This window comes from Staurois parvus, unplaced genomic scaffold (assembly GCF_062004578.1).
Source record: "Staurois parvus isolate SC_StPar_1 unplaced genomic scaffold, SC_StPar_1.0 ptg000827l, whole genome shotgun sequence".
NCBI lineage: Eukaryota > Metazoa > Chordata > Amphibia > Anura > Ranidae > Staurois > Staurois parvus.
The window spans coordinates 7,328,634-7,354,071 of record NW_028318623.1 but is presented as its reverse complement, the minus strand read 5'-3'; the positions used below and the strand labels follow the sequence as shown (position 1 = coordinate 7,354,071).

The 25,438-nt window shown below is 40.2% G+C and overlaps 2 protein-coding genes across 2 annotated transcripts in view; both read right to left on the bottom strand.

Annotated features, from left to right (window-relative positions):
• Positions 1–15,817, bottom strand: part of LOC149443896 (cell adhesion molecule CEACAM5-like) — a 92,301-nt gene extending 76,484 nt beyond the window's left edge. Inside the window, exon 1 of the mRNA XM_089655231.1 lies at positions 15,648–15,817. Coding sequence (XP_089511357.1) covers positions 15,648–15,817 — 170 coding nt within the window. The remainder of the gene's footprint in view (positions 1–15,647) is intronic.
• Positions 15,818–23,004: 7,187 nt separating this feature from the next.
• LOC149443895 (cell adhesion molecule CEACAM1-like) overlaps positions 23,005–25,438 on the bottom strand; it is a 39,368-nt gene continuing 36,934 nt past the window's right edge. Inside the window, exons 9-10 of the mRNA XM_089655230.1 lie at positions 23,599–23,631; positions 23,005–23,148 (exon numbers count right to left, since the gene is read on the bottom strand). Coding sequence (XP_089511356.1) covers positions 23,005–23,148; positions 23,599–23,631 — 177 coding nt within the window. The remainder of the gene's footprint in view (positions 23,149–23,598; positions 23,632–25,438) is intronic.

Below are 25,438 nucleotides of genomic sequence, written 5' to 3'. Positions count from 1 at the left end.
GGAAGGTTCTATGATCCTCCAGAGTCAGGAGGAGGCGATAGAACCACAACCTGTTTAGTCATCCAGCTGACCTGCAATAACCCAACCAATCACATGACTCACACAACTACCATGAGTCACACACATTGATTTTGCATATAATTTACTACACTATTCTAGTAGCACACTACCTCTAGTACACGCTTAAGATTTAGAAAGGTAAATCTTACACCAATGCTAACCCTAACCCTCACTCTAATACTAACCCCAATGCCACATACTGTTTAATTGTTTACAAAAATATGAATTCTGCATGCCAATGCTGACATTGTGATTGCATGGCTTTGTTGATCAACAAAGCTTATTGGCACAGCCATTGATCTCCGTGTCTGATATGTTAATGAAAATTTTTTTTTTTTTTTAAGGCAGATCTATCTTACCAGTCCTTCTGATGAAATTTGTAGCGAATTTCTGTTTCACCATAGGCAAAATCCGTCGTTTCACTGCACAAATCATTTCAGCAAAATCATTCTACTTATCCCTATTCCTTACTAAAAATTTTGCATTGTCCTTACCAACATTTTATTCTGTTAAAGTGCGCAAAGAGTCAAAATGTTTCTTTTTACATTTTAGATGTAGAGAAGTCCAAGGATTAATACCCCTGGCAGTGGTTAGTTTTTTTAAGTCCCATTTAAAACGTTGCAGCTCTGGTTCGCTACATTATCGCATGCATTAACGTATGTTCTTGGAGCACAGTATGACCTTTTGCCTCCTGATAAGTTACAGATATTGTGGAAAGCTGGGTGTAACAAGGAAACAATAAATACGAAATTGACCTTCTCATATTTTCTTTTTTGTTCTGTTGAAATACAGAAATTCTTTCCAATCCTAAATAGATATTCCTAACTGTAAACCTATTTAACCCCTTGCCCTCCAGAGGATTTACCCCCCTTCCTGACCAGGCCATTTTGTTCGACATGGCGCTGCTTTACTTTAACTGACAATTGCGCGGTCATGCAACGCTGCACCCAAATGAAATTTACGTCCTTTTTTTCCCACAAATAGTGCTTTCTTTCGGTGGTATTTGATCGCCTATGCATTTTTTAATTTTTTAAGCTATAACCAAAAAAAGACAATTTTGAGAAAAAAACATTTTTGACTTTTTGCTATTAAACGTGTCCGGTAAAAAAAATTAAAAAAATTTAATTTCATCATAAATTTAGTCCAAAATGTATTCTGCTACATGTCTTTGCTGAAAAAAATCCCAATATGTGTAAATTAATTGCTTTATGTAAAAGTTATAGCTAGAGATGAGCGAAGTATTGAAAAATTCGATTCGGCTGATTCGGCGAATTCCAGTATGAAATTCGATTCGATGCGAATTTCTTCGCTACGAAGATGGCTTATAAAAAGGGTTTCTAGGCTTCAGAGAGCCTTTAAATTAGTGCAGAACACTGTACCTTTAATTTAAATGCCCTTGGAGATCAGGAAGGAGAAGGAGAAGGATGAGAAGAAGGAGAAGGAGAAGGATGAGAAGAAGGAGAAGGAGAAGGAGAAGGATGAGAAGAAGGAGAAGGATGAGAAGATGGAGAAGGAGAAGGATGAGAAGAAGGAGAAGGAGAAGGATGAGAAGAAGGAGAAGGAGAAGGATGAGAAGAAGGAGAAGGAGAAGGATGAGAAGAAGGAGAAGGAGAAGGATGAGGAGAAGGAGAAGGATGAGAAGAAGGAGAAGGATGAGAAGAAGGAGAAGGATGAGAAGATGGAGAAGGAGAAGGATGAGAAGAAGGAGAAGGAGAAGGATGAGGAGAAGGAGAAGGATGAGAAGAAGGAGAAGGATGAGGAGAAGGAGAAGGATGAGAAGAAGGAGAAGGATGAGAAGAAGGAGAAGGATGAGAAGAAGGAGAAGGATGAGAAGATGGAGAAGGAGAAGGATGAGAAGAAGGAGAAGGATGAGAAGAAGGAGAAGGAGAAGGATGAGGAGAAGGAGAAGGATGAGAAGAAGGAGAAGGATGAGAAGAAGGAGAAGGAGAAGGATGAGAAGAAGGAGAAGGATGAGAAGGAGAAGGATGAGAAGAAGGAGAAGGATGAGAAGAAGGAGAAGGATGAGAAGAAGGAGAAGGATGAGAAGAAGGAGAAGGAGAAGCAGAAGGAGAAGGATGAGAAGAAGGAGAAGGAGAAGGTTGAGAAGATGGAGAAGGAGAAGGATGAGAAGAAGGAGAAGGAGAAGGATGAGAAGAAGGAGAAGGATGAGAAGAAGGAGAAAAATGAGGAGAAGGAGAAGGATGAGAAGAAGGAGAAGGATGAGAAGAAGAAGGAGAAGGATGAGAAGAAGGAGAAGGATGAGAAGAAGGAGAAGGATGAGAAGAAAGAGAAGGATGAGAAGAAGGAGAAGGATGAGAAGAAGGAGAAGGATGAGAAGAAGGAGAAGGATGAGAAGAAGGAGAAGGATGAGAAGAAGGAGAAGGATGAGAAGAAGGAGAAGGATGAGAAGAAAGAGAAGGATGAGAAGAAGGAGAAGGATGAGAAGAAGGAGAAGGATGAGAAGAAGGAGAAGGATGAGAAGAAGGAGAAAGATGAGAATAAGGAGAAGGAGAAGCAGAAGGAGAAGGATGAGAAGAAGGAAAAGGAGAAGGATGAGAAGATGGAGAAGGAGAAGGATGAGAAGAAGGAGAAGGAGAAGGATGAGAAGAAGGAGAAGGAGAAGGATGAGAAGAAGGAGAAGGAGAAGGATGAGAAGAAGGAGAAGGATGAGAAGAGGGATGAGAAGAGGGATGAGAAGAAGGAGAAGGATGAGAAGAAGGAGAAGGATGAGAAGAAGGAGAAGGTTGAGAAGAAGGAGAAGGATGAGAAGAAGGACAGTTCTGTGACAGTTTCTGTCTATTTCTGACAGTTCTGGGACATTCACTCCATACAGCGGTTGAAACCGCTGAATGGAGTGAATGTCCCAGAACTGTCAGAAATAGTCTATTTCTGACAGTTCTGGGACATTCCTTCCATACAGCGGTTGAAACATTGTATCTATTTGTTTCCATGAATGGATCCATTTATGGAAACAAATAGATACAATGTTTCAACCGCTGTATGGGACATTCACTCCATACAGCGGTTGAAACATTGTATCTATTTTTTTCCATAAATGACATTCTGCAAATACACTTAGAGGAGCGCTGCAGACATTTTGCCGGCTTGGAATTAATCTTATTTTCATCCTACTTCTTCTTCTTCTTCTTCATCCTCACCCTTATAAGAAGAAGAAGAGGATGAGGATGAAGAAGAAGAAGTAGGCAAAAAGTGTATCTGCAGCGCTCCTCTAAGTGTATCTGCAGAATGTCATTTATGGAAAAAAATAGATACAATGTTTCAACCGCTGTATGGAGTGAATGTCCCATAACTGTCAGAAATAGACTATTTCTGACAGTTCTGGGACATTCACTCCATACAGCGGTTTCAACCGCTGTATGGAGGGAATGTCATAGAACTGTCAGAAATAGACTATTTCTAACAGTTCTGGGACATTCCTTCCATACAGCGGTTGAAACATTGTATCTATTTGTTTCCATAAATGGATCCATTTATGGAAACAAACAGATACAATGTTTCAACCGCTGTATGGAAGGACAGTCCCAGAACTGTCATTAATAGTCTATTTCTGACAGTTCTATGACATTCCCTCCATACAGCGGTTGAAACCGCTGTATGGAGTGAATGTCCCAGAACTGTCAGAAATAGTCTATTTCTGACAGTTATGGGACATTCACTCCATACAGCGGTTGAAACATTGTATCTATTTTTTTCCATAAATGACATTCTGCATATACACTTAGAGGAGCGCTGCAGATACACTTTTTGCCGGCTTGGAATTATTCTTATTTTCATCCTACTTCTTCTTCTTATGAGGATGAGGATGAAGAAGAAGAAGTAGGATGAAAATAAGATTAATTCCAAGCCGGCAAAAAGTGTATCTGCAGCGCTCCTCTAAGTGTATTTGCAGAATGTCATTTATGGAAAAAAATAGATACAATGTTTCAACCGCTGTATGGAGTGAATGTCCCAGAACTGTCATAAATAGTCTATTTCTGACAGTTCTATGACATTCCCTCCATACAGCGGTTGAAACCGCTGTATGGAGTGAATGTCCCAGAACTGTCAGAAATAGTCTATTTCTGACAGTTATGGGACATTCCTTCCATACAGCGGTTGAAACATTGTATCTATTTGTTTCCATAAATGGATCCATTTATGGAAACAAATAGATACAATGTTTCAACCGCTGTATGGAAGGAATGTCACAGAACTGTTAGAAATAGTCTATTTCTGACAGTTCTATGACATTCCCTCCATACAGCGGTTTCAACCGCTGTATGGAGTGAATGTCCCAGAACTGTCAAAAATAGTCTATTTATGACAGTTATGGGACATTCACTCCATACAGCGGTTGAAACATTGTATCTATTTTTTTCCATAAATGACATTCTGCATATACACTTAGAGGAGCGCTGCAGATACACTTTTTGCCGGCTTGGAATTATTCTTATTTTCATCCTACTTCTTCTTCTTATGAGGATGAGGATGAAGAAGAAGAAGTAGGATGAAAATAAGATTAATTCCAAGCCGGCAAAAAGTGTATCTGCAGCGCTCCTCTAAGTGTATCTGCAGAATGTCATTTATGGAAAAAAATAGATACAATGTTTCAACCGCTGTATGGAGTGAATGTCCCATAACTGTCAGAAATACACTATTTATGAAAGTTCTGGGACATTCCTTCCATACAGCGGTTGAAACATTGTATCTATTTGTTTCCATAAATGGATCCATTTATGGAAACAAATAGATACAATGTTTCAACCGCTGTATGGAAGGAATGTCCCAGAACTGTTAGAAATAGTCTATTTCTGACAGTTCTATGACATTCCTTCCATACAGCGGTTGAAACATTGTATCTATTTTTTTCCATAAATGACATTCTGCAATTCTGCATTGACATTCTGCTTGGAATTAATCTTATTTTCATCCTACTTCTTCTTCTTCTTCTTCATCCTCATCCTTATAAGAAGAAGAAGAGGATGAGGATGAAGAAGAAGAAGAAGAAGTAGGCAAAAAGTGTATCTGCAGCGCTCCTCTAAGTGTATCTGCAGAATGTCATTTATGGAAACAAATAGATACAATGTTTCTTCCGCTGTATGGAAGGACAGTCCCAGAACTGTCATTAATAGTCTATTTCTGACAGTTCTATGACATTCCCTCCATACAGCGGTTGAAACCGCTGTATGGAGTGAATGTCCCAGAACTGTTATAAATAGTCTATTTCTGACAGTTCTTGGACATTCACTCCATACAGCGGTTGAAACATTGTATCTATTCTTTTCCATAAATGACATTCTGCAGATACACTTAGAGGAGCGCTGCAGATACACTTTTTGCCGGCTTGGAATTATTCTTATTTTCATCCTACTTCTTCTTCTTCTTATGAGGATGAGGATGAAGAAGAAGTAGGATGAAAATAAGATTAATTCCAAGCCGGCAAAAAGTGTATCTGCAGCGCTCCTCTAAGTGTATTTGCAGAATGTCATTTATGGAAAAAAATAGATACAATGTTTCAACCGCTGTATGGAGTGAATGTCCCAGAACTGTCATAAATAGTCTATTTCTGACAGTTCTATGACATTCCCTCCATACAGCGGTTGAAACCGCTATATGGAGTGAATGTCCCAGAACTGTCAGAAATAGTCTATTTCTGACAGTTATGGGACATTCCCTCCATACAGCGGTTTCCGGCAAAAAGTGTATGTGCAGAGTTCCTCTATTCTGCAGATACACTTAGAGGAGCTCTGCAGATATACTTAGAGGAGCTCTGCACATACACTTTTTGCCGGCTTGGAATTATTCTTATTTTCATCCTACTTCTTCTTCTTCTTCATCCTCATCCTCTTCTTCTTCTGAGGATGAGGATGAGGATGAAGAAGAAGAAGAAGAAGTAGGATGAAAATAAGATTAATTCAAAGCCGGCAAAAAGTGTATGTGCAGAGCTCCTCTAAGTGTATCTGCAGAGCTCCTCTAAGTGTATCTGCAGAATAGAGGAACTCTGCACATACACTTTTTGCCGGCTTGGAATTATTCTTCTTTTCATCCTACTTCCTCTTCTTCTTCTTCTTCTTCTTCTTCATCCTCATCCTCAGAAGAAGAGGATGAGGATGAGGATGAAGAAGAAGAAGAAGAAGAAGAAGTAGGATGAAAAGAAGAATAATTCCAAGCCGGCAAAAAGTGTATGTGCAGAGTTCCTCTATTTCTGACAGTTCTCTGACAGCTTCTTCACATGTACAGCGGTTGAAACATCTGTATCCTAAATGGAAACTAATAGATACAATGTTTCAACCGCTAAACATGTGTTCCTTCTGTCAGAGAACTGTCAGAAATAGCGGAGCTCACTGCAGGGACACTTTTGCCGGCTGATCGGGAAATGTTCGATTCGCGCACCCGAAGTAGGCAAAATTTCGGATTCGACGCGTATCGAATATTTCCTGAAATTCGACTCGAATTCCGGTTCGCCTGGTTCGATTCGCTCATCTCTAGTTATAGCATCTACAAATGGCGGTATATGCACTGGAATTTTTTTTACATTTTTTTTACTAGTACTGGCGGCAATCAGTGACTTATAGCTGGACTGTGACAGGCATTCTGACACTGGGGGGAACTGACTTGGTGTCACTGACATCCCCAGTGATACCAATACAGTGATCAGTGCTAATAAACAGCACTGACACAGTACTAATGGCACTGGGCAGGAAGGGGTTAACATGTGAGGCGATCAAAGGGTTAATTGTGTGCTTGAGGCTGTGTTTCAATGTAAACACACTGCTTTGTATGGCACTGCTATGCAGAGCCATACAAAGCAGTGTGCAGGAGCTGACAGGGGAGAGATCTGTTTTGTTTATATACAGGTCTCTCCCCATCGGAGATACTAGGCCATCACTGGGTGTCGGCGAGAAGTCACCAGCCGGGACCCGGTGATTGACAGCCGATGCCGCAAATGGCGACGCTGCGTGCCCTACCCAGAATTGCAAAATCGTATATACATACTGTATATATACACACACATGATTTTGCACACCCGTGCCGCCCTGTAGCAGTATTTCTGCTATAGGGTGGCGCGAAAACGGTTAAGTTATACTGACTATACACTTTGCAATGTTTGTAAATGATGTAAAAGATCTTCTGTAAATGTAATTTGATGTCATTAACCACTTGAAGATTGGCATGTTAACCCCCCTACTGTCCAGGACATTTTTCAGTGTTGTCATACTTTGACTAACAATTACTCAGTCATGCAGCACTGTACTCAAATTAATTTTATATAATTTTTTTTAGATAGATTAGACAGAAACACAGCTCAGCAGTGTATATTTGCCACCTCCCCCAAGCGCAAGTCTAAAAAAGCCTAAGGCCTTGTTCGTGCGGGGCATACTACTGCAGGGCTGTGTTTAGTTGTGCAGGGATGTACAAGTGTTCCATGCATCCCCATGCAAACAGTCCCATTGATGCCAATTAGGACACAGCGGCTGCACAGAAATGCACAGGAGTTCATCCATATCAATTGGCATGCAGAGGGTGCAAATGAAACTACTATCATCAGTTATAATACTAAGACCTGCCCCTGCATGAATGAAGGCTCCAAAGAGTTACATACTTTACTTAAAAAACATATTGTTTATTATTTTATCTTTTGTTTCTGTTTGTATGTAACATCTTCTGTTTTTGTTTAACCTCCCTAGTGGTCTGACTATGTCCATATTTCTGTGCTCAAAGCGGTACATTTTTTTGCATGGAAATATGTATTTTTTTTTATTGTAGGCCTGTAATTTGTAGGAATAACTCACTGAAATCTGTCCGAACAAGAGTCTAGTAAGCATACCGGGTATGTTAAAATTTGAAACACGAAATCCTAAATTATAATTTAATAAAAAATCATAAAAAATAATAATATAATAATAAATTTAATTCAATAATATAATCAAACCAAAAACACTGAAATGTGAAATATAGCGCCAAGTTCGCACATCACTGAGCAAAGTCGCAAAATCGTTTTCAGTGTCTGATGACGAATTTCCCCCACTAATTATTATCACTCAATTCTGCAAGTGGTTCTAATTCACTATCTCTAGCCGGTCTAAAACCGATTTTGACCTAAAGGGACGCTTTTTGGACGCCATGGACGTTTCTCAGTTTCCAGGCAGAAAGAACAGTAAAAATGCAGGCAGGGCACAGGACAAAGCACTCGGGACAAAATGTATGTGAAATGGTTTGATACAGGAATGTTTTACTATGTGATTTTAGTGAATTTAGTAAATGTCACTTTTAAAATTTCCTGCCTGTTCTGTCCCTGTACGTCGCAGGGAACGGAACCCAGAAGACAGATGCCGACATTGGTCGGAGGACATTGCCAGGGACACTACAGGAGGGACATCGCGGGAGTGCAGGACAAGGTAAGTGCAGAACAGATCCCGGAGCAACACTGCAGTGTATTCCCGAGTGTAGCTCGGAGTTACCGCTTGTGGGGCTGAAATGTTACCCCGAGCTACACTCGGGAATACCGCCAGGGAGGTTAAGTAGCATTGTATTACACAATATAGAAACGTTGATATTATAAATGTCCATGTTTATTTCCAGTAACATAATTCTAGTACCTTTATAAAAGGAACAAATTGCAGGATAAAATTTGCACTTTTGACGAGATATAAATTACCTTAGAAAATCAAAAAGTAGAAAAATGGGACTTTAAACAAATACAGAAACATATATTTCATTTTTTAAAAACAAATTATAATATAAAATACCATATTTACAGTATATTATAGCGTTAAGCTAGGTACGCACTGTCAGTGTTTTTCAGGTTATAGTCTCTTATACAAAAAAAGTAATGGCTAGTGTTTTACTTTAAAATGTTAAAAATTGCAAAATACATGCGTTACCCAAAAAAATCACGGAAGCAACGTTTGACATTTTAAATGATATTAATAATTTACAGATCATATCATTGTATGCAACACAAAGAGCAAAGTTTAACAAGGAAGCTGAATAATCGGGGAAATTCCCATGATGACTGCTTTGTTTTGTTTAAATACAGAAAGTCTTTTGGATTAAAGACAAGATATTCACAACTCTGAAAATAATAATTGTGATACACAGTATATTGTATAAATAATGGCTGTACGCAGTGCAAATTTTGCAAATTAAAACAGATGTGGATGACATTTGATTTAATTAAAAAAAAGGTTGGTGTCACACAGACCATGCTAAATGAGAAGATATGGTTGGGATATCTGAAAAGATGGAGACTTGCACGGCTATTTGGTACCCCTGGTTCATACATGGCCTCCCTACTGGAATGGAAGCTCACTTATTCGGCCTTTAAAACAGGGTATGACCAAAACCTGCCCATTTACACTTCCCCCATCCATAACCTACATTTTTTGGTCCATATAGTATACACATTTTGCTATTGCAAAACCCTTCCTTCCCTCTACTCATATGTCATTAACCACTTGAGCTCCTGAGGATTTACCCCCCTTAATAACCAGGTCTTTTTTTGCTGTTTGGCGCTGCACTAATTCAAATGATAATTGCGCGGTCATGCAATGCTGCACCCAAACGAAATTTACGTCCTTTTTTTCACACAAATAGAGCTTTCTTTTGATGGTATTTTATCACCTGTGCGCTTTTTATTTTTTGCGCTATAAACAAAAAAAACACAAACATTTTGAAAAGAAACTATATTTTCTACTTTCAGCTGTAAAAAAATATATCGTAAACTCAAAGTTAGTCATAAATTTAAGCCAAAATGTATTCTGCTCCATGTTTTTGGTAAAAAAAAAATCCCAATAAGTGTATATTGATTGCTTTGTGTGAAAGTTATAGCGTCTACAAACTATGGTATAGATACTGTAATTTATGCCTTTTTTTGCTATACAGCACTGCACTAATTCAAATGATAATTGCGCGGTCATGCAATGCTGTACCCAAACGAAATTTACGTCCTTTTTTTCACACAAATAGAGCTTTCTTTTGGTGGTATTTTATCACCTGTGCGTTTTTTTTGTTTTTTTGCGCTATAAACAAAAAAACACAAACATTTTGAAAAAAAACAATATTTTCTACTTTCAGCTATAAAAAATATATCGTAAACTCAAAGTTAGTCATAAATTTAAGCCAAAATGTATTCTGCTCCATGTTTTTGGTAAAAAAAATCCCGTGCATTAGCGGGCAAACTGGCACTATATGGGAGGGGCGCTAACACTATCGGAAGTCACCAGTGACACTAATACAGTGATCAGTAAAAATCTGTTCACTTTAATCAATGACACTGGTGACAGGGCAGTGAAGGGGTTAACTGGGGGGGGGCTATCAAGGGGTTAAATGGGATTACTGGTGAACTGGCGGGCAAACTGGCGCTATCTGGGAGGGGCGCTAACACTATTGGAAGTTGCCAGCGACACTGATACAGTGATCAGTAAAAATCTGTTCACTGATCAATGACACTGGTGACAGGGCAGTGAAGGGGTTAACTGGGGGGGGGAGAAATTAAGGGGTTAAACGGGATTACTGGTGTACTGGTGGGCAATCTGGCGCTATCTGGGAGGGGCACTAACACTATCGGAAGTCGCCAGTGACACTGATACAGTGATCAGTAAAAATCGATTCACTGATCAGTGACACTGGTGACAGGGCAGTGAAGGGGTTAACTGGGGGGGGGGGGGGGCGATCAGGGGATTAAATGTGACCTAGGTGTGTTCTAACTGTAAATGTGTAGTGTTTTACTCACGTTTACTGTGTCTTCTTCTCTGTCTGGAACGGAATGTGTCCAGGCAGAGAAGAATGACATCATATCCTGTCCTGCGTAAATGTCAACACAGGACAGGATAGGACAGGGACCGATCATCTGATTTCAGCCAGACATTACTGGCTGAAATCTAATGATTGATCCCTCCGGGATCGATTGGTGTCACCCGCGGGCCGGTGGGAGCGCGCGCAAGCTCCCCCTGCCGGCGAAAACGCTGGGAGCGCGGAACTCATTTTAAAACGTGGTTTTGCGCCCCAGTGCCGCCCTGCACACGTATATATACAGTGGCAGGGCGGCAAGCGGTTAATACACACTGTTTTTTTCTATTTATATTGCTGCTATGATCAATGTCATACTAGGCCAACTTCCATTTTCCTTCATTTTGTAAAATATGTTGTAAGAAATTAATATGTTCTTATTTCCAAAACTATGGAAAGTAATGTTTTGACTGTCAAACTGCAAAACAGTACAATAAAAGCAAATCAACTATAAAAAAAAGTTGGTTCTAGGTATCATTTATAAAAAAATATTGCATATTTGTGTGAAAAGTATTCAGGAAAGTTCTTGCTCCCTGCTCAATGGAAAGCTCTCACTCTGACTCAACAAGGGGCATGAGAGACCTTTGCAGGGAGACAGCTGCTTCCATACATAGCGCACATATTCACTAGCTGCTATACATTTTTTATACACTGCTCAAAACAATTAAAGGAACACTTTGTAATCAGCGTATAGCATCAAGTCAATGAAATTCCCAGGATATTGATCTGGTCAGTTAAGTAGCAGAGGGAGTTGGTAATCAGTTTCAGCTGCTTTGGTGTTAATGAAATTAACAACAGGTGCACTAGATGGGCAACAATGGGACAACCCCCAAAACTGGAATGGTTTTACAAGTGAAGGCCACAGACATTGTTTTCCCTACTCATCCTTTCTGACTGTTTTTCACTGGTTTTGCATTTTGGCTACTGTCAGTATCACTACTGGTAGCATGAGACCCAACAGAGGGTCTGCACAGGCAGCCCAACTCTTCCAGGATGACACATCAATACATGCCATTGCCAGAAGGCTTGCTGTGTCTCCCAGCACAGTCTCAAGAGCATGGAGGAGATTCCAGGAGACAGGCAGTTACTCTAGGAGAGCTGGACGGGGCCCAAGAAGGTCCTTAACCTATCAGCAGGACCGGTATCTGCTCCTTTGTGTAAGAAGGGACAGGATGAGCACTGCCAGAACCCTACAAAATGACCTCCAGCAGGCCACTGGTGTGAATGTCTCTGACCAAATAATCAGAAACAGACTTCATGAGGGTGGCTTGAGGGCCCGACGTCCTCTAGTGGGTCCTGTGCTCACTGCCCGGCACCATAGAGCTGGATTGGCATTTGCCATTGAACACCAGAATTGTCAGGTCCACCACTGGCGCCCTGTGCTTTTCACAGATGAGAGCAGGTTCCCCTTGAGCACATGTGACAGATGTGAAAGGGTCTGGGGAAGCCATGGAGAATGTTATGCTGCCTGTAACATGGTTCAGCATGACTGTTTTGGTAGTGGGTCAGTGATGGTCTGAGGAATCATAGCCATGGAGGGACACACAGACCTCTACAGGCTAGACAATAGCACCCTGACTGCCATTAGATATCGGGATGAAATCCTTGGACCCATTGTCAGACACTGCACTGGTGCAGTGGGTCCTGGGCTCCTCCTGGTGCACGACAATACCCAGCCTCATGTGGAGAAAGTATGCAGGCAGTTCCTGGAGGATGAAGGAATTGATACCATTGAATGGCCCCCACGCTCGCCTGACCTAAATCCAATAGAACACCTCTGGGATATCATGTTCCGCCCATGCAACGTTGCCAGGTTGAACCTCAGACTATCCAGGAGCTCAGTGATGTCCTGGTCCAGATCTGGGAGGAAATCCCCCAGGACACTATCCGTCTTCTCGTTAGGAGCATGCCCCAATGTTGTCAGGCATGTATACAAGCACGTGGAGGCCATACGAACTACTGAGGACCATTTTGAGTTGCTGCAATGAAATTTCAGCAAAATGGACTAGCCAGCTGCATAATTTTTTTTCACTTTGATTTTCGGAGTGTCTTTGAATTCAGTCCTCTGTAGGTTGATCATTTTAATTTCCATCAGACGAGGGGGCATCCTTACATTCCTAACACATTCCCCAATGTATCAGTATAGATATCCAACAGGAGATTTTTCCCCATTGAGATCTGACATGTTTTCAAAGTGTTCCTTTAATTTTTTCGAGCAGTGTATATACAGGGCCTATTTGACCCAGACCATTTGGGAGGTGACCACAGAAGAGGAAGAAGGGTGGTTGTGATTGTGACCATTTTCAATGCCTGTATATCTATTACCAACCAATCCATTGAATGATACCTGTGCATCCTGAAGAGAGTGACATCTTGGTGTATGGGAGATGGCGATTGTTTTTTTTAAGCGATTTGGCCAACCATGAGAGTGGGGAGCATATTTGGTGAGTGTACACCCGAAAGGGGGGACATTTTATTTTGTACACGTGGTGAATTCTTTTGGAGAACTTGAAGATTTTTGTGGGACTTTCATTTAGGACTTTCTCACATCAAAATTTATATTTTGATATTTAGTTTTATTGTTTTATTCACTATATGATATTTTGTGCTACTGAACCACATTAAGTTGTTCCTTTTTTTTATATATACAGGGCTATTTAGATGCTGCCTGTTACAAGATGTTTGCATTACCATTTATAAATGTCCTCCCCACTCCCTGCTTGTGCGCTCTCCCTGGAATCACGCAGCACCGCGATCCAGTGCCCGCTGTGTCTGAACACCAATTGTTGTACGGGACCTCTGTGTGAGGTCCCGATCATGTGATCACTGATTGGCCAATCAGTGATCACATGAACAGTAGTAAGCAAGATGTCACTTCTGACATCATTGCTTACTACTTGTGAAATCTGTGAATGATCACAGAGGTCACATGGTACAAGGCTATTCACAACAGTCTTGTACCATGTGACAAGCTGTTACCAATCACAGCTCTCACAGTATTTCTCAATGGCTGCAAGAATGCAGTCAGAGAGGAGAAATGATTGCTTTTACAGCCTTTATGGGTGTAAAAGCAATCAGTGTAAAAAAAAAAAAAATCTTCATCACCCCCCACAGGTAGTACAGTATCACTATGGTGACACTGTACTGCTAGGGTGACAGTATGTAAAAAAAAAAAGGCATAAATAATATAAAAAAATAAAACAAAATTTAAAAAATGTTTTTACAAAATTATAATTTTTGGTTATAAACTAAGTTAGGTTATTTTTTTTATACTAAAAAGATAACTGAATACATTTTGGCTAATATTTATGAAGAAATATTATTTATTTGCAAAATGTTATAAGAAAAAACACTTTTTTCAAAATTTTTGGACTTTTTCATTTCTATAGCAAAAAAAATTAAAATCCCAGTGGTGAATAAATACCACCAAAACAAAGTTTTATCTGTCTCAAAAAAATGCTAAGAAATGTCATATGGGTACAGTGTTGCATGACCGCGCAATTGTCATTCGAAGTTTGATAGCTCTGAAAGCTAAAAATTGGCCTGGACAGGAAGGGGGTGAAAATGTCCGGACTGGAAGTGGTTAATGATAGATCCCTCTCCAGCACTACTGTAGTTCTCTTCTCCCAAAGGGGAGGGTAGGAATAATTACAGTCTCAAGTTGTCAGTTTATGAGCGTTGATTTGTTGGTAGTTTTCTTGGGGAATTCCATTTCAATTTCCTTGATTTCCTTCTATTTCTTGATTTTGTTTTTCCTAATAACTTTTTTTTTTGCATAATTTGTGATCATCATTTGGACTGGTGTAGTCAATATTTTGGGCATTTTTCTTTGGAGTAAGTATGGAGTTCCTTAAAGGTAGAGTTGAGCAGCAGATGTCTTGTGATATGGGAACAAGTTAGGACAGATCAGACTCCAACAGATCACATCAAACACTGTCCAGAACAAAACCTGATTAAAAGATAGGAATATATGTATATGAAAGTGTTTGAATAGAATAGGTAGTTGGCATCTCCAGAGTTCTAATCATACAGAACATGCAGGTTTTCATCCATGACAAATATAACAAATTTAACCAGAGACACAAAGTCAGACCCTGGATTGGAATAAAAATAGTAAAATTTCACTGTGACCTTCATCTATAACTAACACTCTGCACACTCTGGCGTTTCTACAGAAAAAAAAAAAAAGGAGCATCCTGCCTTTAAATGAAAGTACTGTATATTTAAACCCTCACCTTGTAAAACAACTCATTAAGTTTAAAATAGAAATTAAATGCAAAAGATTTGCATATAGATATGAGATAAAAATGTTTCAAGAGTAGTTTTGTAACACTCCAACAAATGGCAGCACAAGGCTGCACGCACAGTCACAGGGAGCACTGTCCTTCATGGATCAGTGTGCCAAAAAACATTGTCCTTTGTACCTCGGGAGCTGTACAACCGGTGCTACCCTGATCATGTGCATTACCATGTCTGCTATTTCATCATAGACAGCAAGTTAGAACAAAGAGTAAATGTGAAATTGGGCAAATCTGCCACATAGACGTTTGACATGATTCGGCAGGTTTACGGCAATGCTGCAATGAGTTGTTTGAGGTGTTTTGAGTGGCACGCGCGCTTCAAGTGTGGAAGAACCTCACTGGAAGATGGCAAGAGATCAGGAACCCTCGCAAATGTCAAAACCATTAGGCAACTTGTGCATGATGATCATGGGAGAACAATCCACAACATTGCTGCCATTGTCGGTGTGTCATACAGAACAGTCCAGGCAATCCTCGCGTGTGATTTGAACGTGCGCTGTGTTTCTGCCAAGTTCGTTCCCAGGCTGTTGACCCAGGAGCAGAAGAAACATAACGTCAAAGTATGCCAAGAACTTCATCAGTGTGTCGTGGATCACCCATCCTTCATATCGAGGATCATTACTGGTGACGAAACTTGGGTGTACGGGTTTCACGCAGAATTTCATGTTTGCTCTTTGTTCTAACTTGCTATCGTTGATGAAATAGCAGACGTGGTAATGCAACGTGGTCAGAATAGCACCAGTTGCACAGCTCCTGTTGTACACAGGATGATGCCTTTTGCCACACCGACTTATGAAGGTCAGAACTGCCTGTGACTGTGTGTGCAGCCTTCCCACATGGAAGAGAAATATATTTCCAATACATTTAGAAAAAACATTATATATGTTACATATATTTACAATATATTGGCCTACATTATTATATTTTAACATGTATTCTAAAAAATGTAAATTGAAATATATTTTCTAAAGGCATATATTTAAAAATATATATTTTTAAACTATATTCTTCAGATTTTTTTTAACATATAAAAAAGTAATTTTAACATATATTTTTACATATATTTGTAAATGCATTCCCAAAATGTAGATCAAATGTATTTTCAAAGACATACATTTGAAAAATGTATTTTTAAAAATATTTTTCATATATTTTGTAATATATAAAAACACATTTCAACATACAGTGTGTGTGTGTGTATATATATATATATATATATATATATATATATATATAATTATTTTTTTTTAATTATTATTTATTCTTTTTTTTTTAAATATATTGAATATGGCCAAAATTGTAGTATTTCAAATATATATCAATATATTTGGGAAGAATATTTTTTAAAATATATTTAAAATATATTTTTCTTCCACGTGGGTTGTGTTGTTATCTGTTCCAAAACTAGTCTTGAACCTTTTTGATAACACCTTTAATATAAAAAAATATTATAAATATCTTTTTCCCCTGTTTTATAAGTGATCACGTACCCTCTATGATAGTTATGCAGCTGAAAACAGAGAGGTAGGGGAGGAGAAACAGAAGGACACTGAACTTCCAAGTGAAAAGCTGTGCAGAGGGGGTGTGCCAGAACATGCCTGATCATTGGAGGAGAGCAGGCTGAGTTCCCAGCTCAGCTAGAGAACTGACCATGCTGTGCTCTCATGTCTAGTGTGGTCAGTTTTTAATAGGAGAGCAGAGTGTCTGGCAGGAACACCAGGGATTTCACACAAAAGAAGCAATACAAAGAGAACAAGATACTTTTTCATATAAGTACATGGTACAGCATTCATACAATTAAAGGAACAAATTAGGAAAAAAGTCAGTTAAATATAAATTACATCTATATTTTCATGCGCTGAAAATATCAGCTCACAGCTAGGGCATTTGCAATTTCTTTTTGTCACCATTTCTACATGTAAAATTGATTGGAGAACTCAGGTGTGTTCGGATCCCAGTCTAAAAACCCATCTAAGCAATCCCACCAGGAAGCTGTCATTGTCTTGGCCAATCATAAGCAGCTGAAGCATTCTCTTCCCCCCAAAGGGTGTGTGCATGTGTGGCTATGGGGCCAGCAAAGCCTTGGCTGCTAATGATTGGCCTAATACAATGACAGCTGACTGGTGGGACCACTCAGATGGATTTGGAATCAGATCCGAACACGCCTGAACTCATTCTTCTTGTTGGTAAATAGTAGTTGGTTGGCGAATTGGTTGGTAGTTGCTACCATCTGCCAAATTTGAGTGTTTATTAGAGATCTGTAAAAGACCTGGCTAAAAGATCGTATTCAGAGTAGTGGTTAATGATTCATACTCTGAATGGTCTAGGGGTGTCAGTGGTGTACCCCAAGGTTCATTGTTGGGACCCTTACTTTTTAATATATTTATAAATGATATAGGGTCTGGGATTAATAATCCCAATTCAGTCTTTGCAGATGACACCAAGCTGTGCCGTGGAATAACGTCCTTACAGGATGTCTCCAACTTACAAGCCAACCTCAATGCTCTGTGTAATTGGGCAACTATGCGGCAAATGAGGCTTAATGTTGATAAATGTAAGGTTCTGCACTTGGGGGCTAAGAATATGCATACATCATACATACTAGGGGGTACAACCGGGGGGGTCAATGGTGGAGAAGGATCTGGGAGTTCTGATAGATCACAAGCTTAATAATGGCATGCAATGCCAAGCTGCGGGTTCTAAAGCGAGCAAAATCCTCTCTTGTATTAAGAGGCATAGACTCCAGAGAGAGAGATATCATTCCCCCGGTACAAATCATTAGTAATACCTCATCTGGAATATGCAGTTCCGTTTTGGGCACCGATTCACAAACAGAACATTGGGGGACTGGAGAAAGTACAAAGAAGGACAACCAAACTGATAAGAGGCATGGAGGAGATCAGCTATGAGGAAAGACTAGAGGAACTGAATTTATTCTCTCTTGAGAAGAGGAGATTAAGGGGGATATGATCACAACACATATAATACATAAGGGGGGATATGATCTCCATGTATAATACATAAGGGGGGGGGGGGGGGTATGATCTCCATGTATAATACATAAGGGGGGATATGATCACCATGTATAATACATAAGGGGGGATATAATCACCATGTATAATACATAAGGGGGATATGATCTCCATGTATAATACATAAGGGGGATATGATCTCCATGTATAATACATAAGGGGGGATATGATCACCATGTATAATACATAGGGGGGGATATGATCTCCATGTATAAATACATAAGGGGGGATATGATCACCATGTATAATACATAAGGGGGGATATGATCTCCATGTATAATACATAAGGGGGGGGGGGGGTATGATCTCCATGTATAATACATAAGGGGGGATATGATCACCATGTATAATACATAAGGGGGGATATAATCACCATGTATAATACATAAGGGGGATATGATCTCCATGTATAATACATAGGGGGGGATATGATCTCCATGTATAATACATAAGGGGGGATATGATCACCATGTATAATACATAAGGGGGGATATGATCACCATGTATAATACATAAGGGGGGGATATGATCACCATGTATAATACATAAGGGGGGGATATGATCTCCATGTATAATACATAAGGGGGGGATATGATCTCCATGTATAATACATAAGGGGGGGATATGATCACCATGTACAGGTGAAACTCGAAAAATTAAAATATAGTGCAAAAGTTCATTTATTTCAGTAATGCAACTTAAAAGGTGGAACTAATATATGAGATAGACTCATTACATGCAAAGCAAGATAGTTCAAGCCGTGATTTGTCATCATTGTGATGATTATGGTTTACAGCTCATGAAAACCCCAAATCCACAATCTCAGAAAATTAGAATATTGTGAAAGGTGCAATATTCTCGGCTCAAAGTGTCACACTCTAATCAGCTAATTAAGCCATAACACCTGCAAAGGGTTCCTGAGCCTTTAAATGGTCTCTCAGTCTGGTTCAGTAGGAATCACAATCATGGGAAAGACTGCTGACCTGACAGTTGTGCAGAAAACCATCATTGACACCCTCCATAAGGAGGGAAAGCCTCAAAAGGTAATTGCAAAAGAAGTTGGATGTTCCCAAAGTGCTGTATCAGAGCACATTAATAGACAGTTATGTGGAAGGGAAAAGTGTAGAAGAAAAAGGTGCACAAGCAGCAGGGATGACCGCAGCCTGGAGAGGATTGTCAAGAGTGTTGGGGACTTTCACAAGGAGTGGACTGAGGCTGGAATCAGTGCATCAAGAGCCACCACACACAGACGGATCCTGGACATGGGCTTCAAATGTCGTATTCCTCCTGTCAAGCCGCTCCTGAACAACAAACAACATCAGAAGCATCTTACCTGGGCTAAAGAAAAACAGACCTGGTCTGTTGCTCAGTGGTCCAAAGTCCTCTTTTCTGATGAGAGCAACTTTTGCATCTCATTTGGAAACCAAGGACCCCGAGTATGGAGGAAGAATGGAGAGGCACAGACTGCAAGATGCTTGAAGTCCAGTGTGAAGTTTCCACAGTCTGTGTTGATTGGGGAGCCATGTCATCTGCTGGTGTTGGTCCACTGTGCTTCATTAAGTCCAGGGTCAACGCAGCCGTCTACCAGGAGATTTTGGAGCACTTCATGCTTCCTTCCACAGAAGAGCTTTATGGGGATGCTGACTTCATTTTCCAGCATGACTTGGCACCTGCCCACACTGCCAAAAAGCACCAAAATCTGGTTCAATGACCGTGGGATTACTGTGCTTGATTGGCCAGCAAACTCGCTTGACCTGAACCCCATAGAGAATCTATGGGGCATTGCCAAGAGAAAGATGAGAGACATGAAACCGAACAATGCAGAAGAGCTGAAGGCCGCTATTGAAGCATACTGGTCTTCCATAACACCTCAGCACAGGGGCGGACTGACAACTCATGGGGCCCCCGGGCAATAGGGGATCATGGGGTCCCTGTGTCCTTGCCCAAACTCAAAAAAGCCTATGAAAAAGGTACCAGGGGCATCTCATGGGGCCTCTTACTGACCCCGGGCCCTCAGGCAGTGCCCAAGTTTCCAAATGGTCAGTCCGCCCCGCCTCAGCAGTGCCACAGGCTGATAGCTTCCATGCCACGCCGCCTTGAGGAAGTAATTGCTGCAAAAGGGGCCCAAACCAAGTACTGAGTACATATGCACGCTTATACTTTTCAGAGGTCCGATATTGTTCTATGTACAATCCTTGTTTTATTGATTGCATGTAATATTCTAATTTTCTGAGATTGTGGATTTGGGGTTTTCATGAGCTGTAAGCCATAATCATCACAATGATGACAAATCACGGCTTGAACTATCTTGCTTTGCATGTAATGAGTCTATCTCATATATTAGTTTCACCTTTTAAGTTGCATTACTGAAATAAATGAACTTTTGCACGATATTCTAATTTTTCGAGTTTCACCTGTATAATGCATAAGGGGGGATATGATCACCATGTATAATACATAAGGGGGGATATGATCTCCATGTATAATACATAAGGGGGGATATGATCTCCATGTATAATACATAAGGGGGGATATGATCTCCATGTGTAATACATAAGGGGGGATATGATCACCATGTATAATACATAAGGGGGATATGATCTCCATGTATAATACATAAGGGGGATATGATCTCCATGTATAATACATAAGGGGGATATGATCTCCATGTATAATACATAAGGGGGGATATGATCTCCATGTATAATACATAAGGGGGGATATGATCTCCATGTATAATACATAAGGGGGGATATGATCTCCATGTATAATACATAAGGGGGGGGATATGATCTCCATGTATAATACATAAGGGGGAGTATGATCTCCTTGTGTAATACATACGGGGGGATATGATCACTATGTATAATACATAAGGGGGGATATGATCTCCATGTATAATACATAAGGGGGGATATAATCACCATGTATAATACATAAGGGGGGATATGATCTCCATGTATAATACATAAGGGGGGATATGATCTCCATGTATAATACATAAGGGGGGATATGATCTCCATGTATAATACATAAGGGGGTATATAATCGCCATGTATAATACATAAGGGAGGATATGATCTCCATGTATAATACATAAGGGGGGATATGATCTCCATGTATAATACATAAGGGGGGATATAATCACCATGTATAATACATAAGGGGAGATATGATCTCCATGTATAATACATAAGGGGGGATATGATCTCCATGTATAATACATAAGGGGGGATATAATCACCATGTATAATACATAAGGGGGGATATGATCTCCATGTATAATACATAAGGGGGGATATAATCACCATGTATAATACATAAGGGGGGATATGATTTCCATGTATAATACATAAGGGGGGATATGATCACCATGTATAATACATAAGGGGGGATATGATCTCCATGTATAATGCATAAGGGGGGGATATGATCTCCATGTATAATACATAAGGGGGATATGATCTCCGTGTATAATACATAAGGGGGGGATATGATCTTCATGTATGAATACATCAGTGGTCCATATAGTGAAGAGTTATTCACCCTGAGCTCATCAGAGAGGACAAGGGGGCACTCTTTTGCATCTGGAGGAAATTAGATTTAATCTTAAAATACGGAAAGGTTTCTTCACAGTAAGAGCTGTGAAAATGTGGAATAGACTCCCTCAAGAGTTGGTTCTAGCAAGCTCAGTAGATTGCTTTAAAAAACTCCTGGATTCTTTCTTAGATACACAGAATATAACTGGATACTAACATTTATAGGTCAAGTTGATCCAGGGAATATCCGATTGCCTCTCGGGTGATCAGGAAGGAATTTTTTCCCCTGCAGGAGCAAATTGGATCATGCTTTGCTGGTTTTTTTGCCTTCCTCTGGATCAGCTGTGGGTGTAGGATTATAACTTTTTATTTTTAATGGTTCAACTGGATGGACTTTTGTCTTTTTTCAGCCAGACTAACTATGTAACCTCTTAATTTTTGATACGAGACTAGCATGAAAAGAAACAGACGATATTCTAATCATGTGTATGAGGCTTAAGAAGGGTATGTAACTATGTAACTGTATATAAGAATCATAGTATGAAAATTATTACCATTATCGTTTCCCTGTAAAGGGCTCCAGGTCATTATATATGGCTCTGTTCTTCTGTGTTATTTGCTGTTTATGCAAAGATAGAGAATTTTGTTAGTTAAGACAAAGCAAAGGGTTCAAAGATCAAATCTTTTTCGGCACACCTATCAGCGATATCATAGAACTCAAACATGGTTCAAAGTTACACGTGAGCTGTAAAGTGTATTGCCTGGGTAGTACATAGGTGCCTGCAACACCATGAGTAATGGAACAATATGAAACTTCTATTGTGGAAAATATTTATGCTGTATATATTATTCGGAAATACATACAGGGGTTGGACAAAAAATGGAAACACTACATGGTTAGCAGGTGTGAGAGTGACATGTTTCGTGTTGAAAATGGAAGTGATGTAATATTCTTTTGCTTCTGCTGTGTGATGAGACACCTAGCTAACAGGTAGGAAGCCTGACTTTAGTCATTGACTGCGTGCATTGCTAGCAGTACGGAGTCATATCAGAGCTTACTGAGCATCGGAGAGAGCAAATTGTTGGTTGTGTTTAACTGGTGTCTCTGTGACTCAAGTTGACAATTTATTTGCCGTGTCGCGAGGTCAAAGGTTATGACGGCATATACAGTTATCGGGAAAACGTCTGATAAGCATAGCTGTAGTTGAGATGGTCAGCTGACCGAAAGAGACAAAACGACATTGCACAGGATTGCTGCAAAAGTGACTGCAGAGCTCAATCTCAGTCTTCATGGGATTCAGTCTTCATGGGATTGAGCTCTGCAGTCACTTTTGTAGCCCTTTTGTCCAAGCCCTGTACAGCATACAATATGTAACCAGTTTTGACTGCGAAGTCCTTGTTATCCAGTTTTGTGTCCAGGTACCCCTGCCAGACCGTAACCGAAAAACAATGGCTTTATTTTTCTTATCAGCAGTTAAGCTTGGTACTATGGAGCGACCCTTTCATGCGCGTTCCTGGCCGGGACTGGAGCCAGGAATATGCAATTCTTAAATGTGGTGACAGAATTAGTTCTCCTTTTTTTTAGGCTTTTTCTCTTTTTGTTTTCACCTTGTTATCCAGCCAGTAACATTGCTTTAATACTATTTTAATGATTTCATCCTTCTTTTATATTTGTCTGCAGTTGAGTTTTACCTTTTTCACTATTTTTTTTTTATTGACATTGTTACTCTATTGAGGGCAGGATTGAGCAGAAATCACTGGCTTGGTTGGGGGAGTCACATGACAAGATGTAGAATAATGTATGGGTTTGATAGACCAATTCATCATTTCATTCCCATAAGGAAAATCCGCACACTGATCACCTATGATACTTACTTCATAATGTGATTCTTGCTGTCCAGGTTTTAGCTGTCAGAAAGAGAAAGAAAATATTGAACCTATAAGAAATATTGTATTAGTAGCTTTTAAAATGATTGTAAAGATTGTATTTTTTTTAACAAACATGTTACACTTACCTGCTCTGTGCAATGGTTTTGCACAGAGCAGTCATGATGCTCTTTTTTTGGGTCCCCTGCTGGTGATCCTAGCTCCTCCCCCCGCTGTGTGCCCCCAATAGCAAGCCTTTTGCTATGGGGGCACTTGAGCAGGCGCGCTCATGTGAATAGACATTGTCCATTCACACACAGAGCATGGCTTTGCCCCCCACTCTCTCCTCATTGTCTCACTGGCTGTGATTGATAGCAGCAGGAGCCAATGGCTCCCACTGCTGTGTGAGACAATAAGGAGAGAGAGACCTGCGAGAGCAGGGTCATGCACATAGATGGATCGGGATGGGGATCAGGTAAGTTTAAGGGGGGGCTTGGGGGGGGCAGCTGCACCGGAAGGTTTTTTCCTTAATGCATAGAATGCATTAAGGTAGAAAAAACCTTCTGCCTTTAGGACCACTTTAATATAACAGAATAAATATTTGCCGTGTAATTGGCCTATGGCAATCATATTTCTTCAGGTTATTGCAGTTTGGCCATACACTGGCAAATTTTTATCTTGCCTAAAGGGTTAGTTTACCTTTAAAGAAAAAAAATACTCTATGCAGTCCATGTTATATCCCTAAATTAATCCAATTTTATAAATATGCATTTATGCTCCTCCCATACTTGTAGGCCATTTGTGCATGGAGTAAAGCCTGCTCCAGACATTTCTAACATTCACTAGTTGTCCCAACTCCATCCTGTCTTCTTCTTAAAGATAGACCAGCCATTAGGACAAGTAGCCCCTAGTGGTACAAGAGTGAGCGTTGTCCATCTTCTGAGCCCCACACATGCGCAGCGCTGTCCCTTGTCACTGCAGATTATTTGAGCTGCTGCAGCACTCTCTCCAGTTGCAGCCACAGAGCTCTGAAATCTAAAATGGTGTCTGTAGACTAGGGTATTTTCTCTACAAAGGTGAACTAACCGTATAACAGTTGATTGTCCATATTCACAGTTCAGGGACAAGGTCAACCAGCTAACAGGGCAAGGATCCCTCCCCCTGTTAATACGTGTCTTAGAATAGGTGTACCACCATTCTTTGCCCCCTTGACTCACTGCAACCTGGGCAGCTGCCCCTCCTGCCCACTCCTTGTCCTGACACGGTATATTCCCAAAGTACACGTTCCTGGAATTGACTTTAAAATAACTGCAACAACCACCAGCTGGGGAATGGAACATTCACAGTACAGTGAAAATATTCACTAGCACACCACAGATCTTCAGGTCAAGTCTGTATGGTTTTCTGTTGAAGAATGATCACATCACAAACAGAAGAGTGCACAGTTTCTGAGCTGCGCAGGACCCCTTCGTCAGGCATATGATGTAACAGTTGGCCATGCTGGGTGATTTTTGGATCATAATGCAGTGGACATGATATAAAAGATAAAGTAAGGATCCATTTTATGCCAGAATATCTCTGTGTGATAACAAAATATCCCCACACTAGTAACCACTCATTGTTGTTCTCAATTTAAATGGTTAGTTCCCCTTTATTGGCCATTTTCCCCCAAAACCAATGCATTCCAGTATCCCCAGTTCATTACAAACCACTCCTCCACTGTTTGAATAGTTGGCCTTATCCCTCTTCGTACATGTAGTTCATGCACAGTCTGTCTGAAAAAACTGCTTAGTAACTGGTCCTCCCACTGGATGTTAGAAGTGTGCCCCTAGTGGTCTCTCTGGCTCGT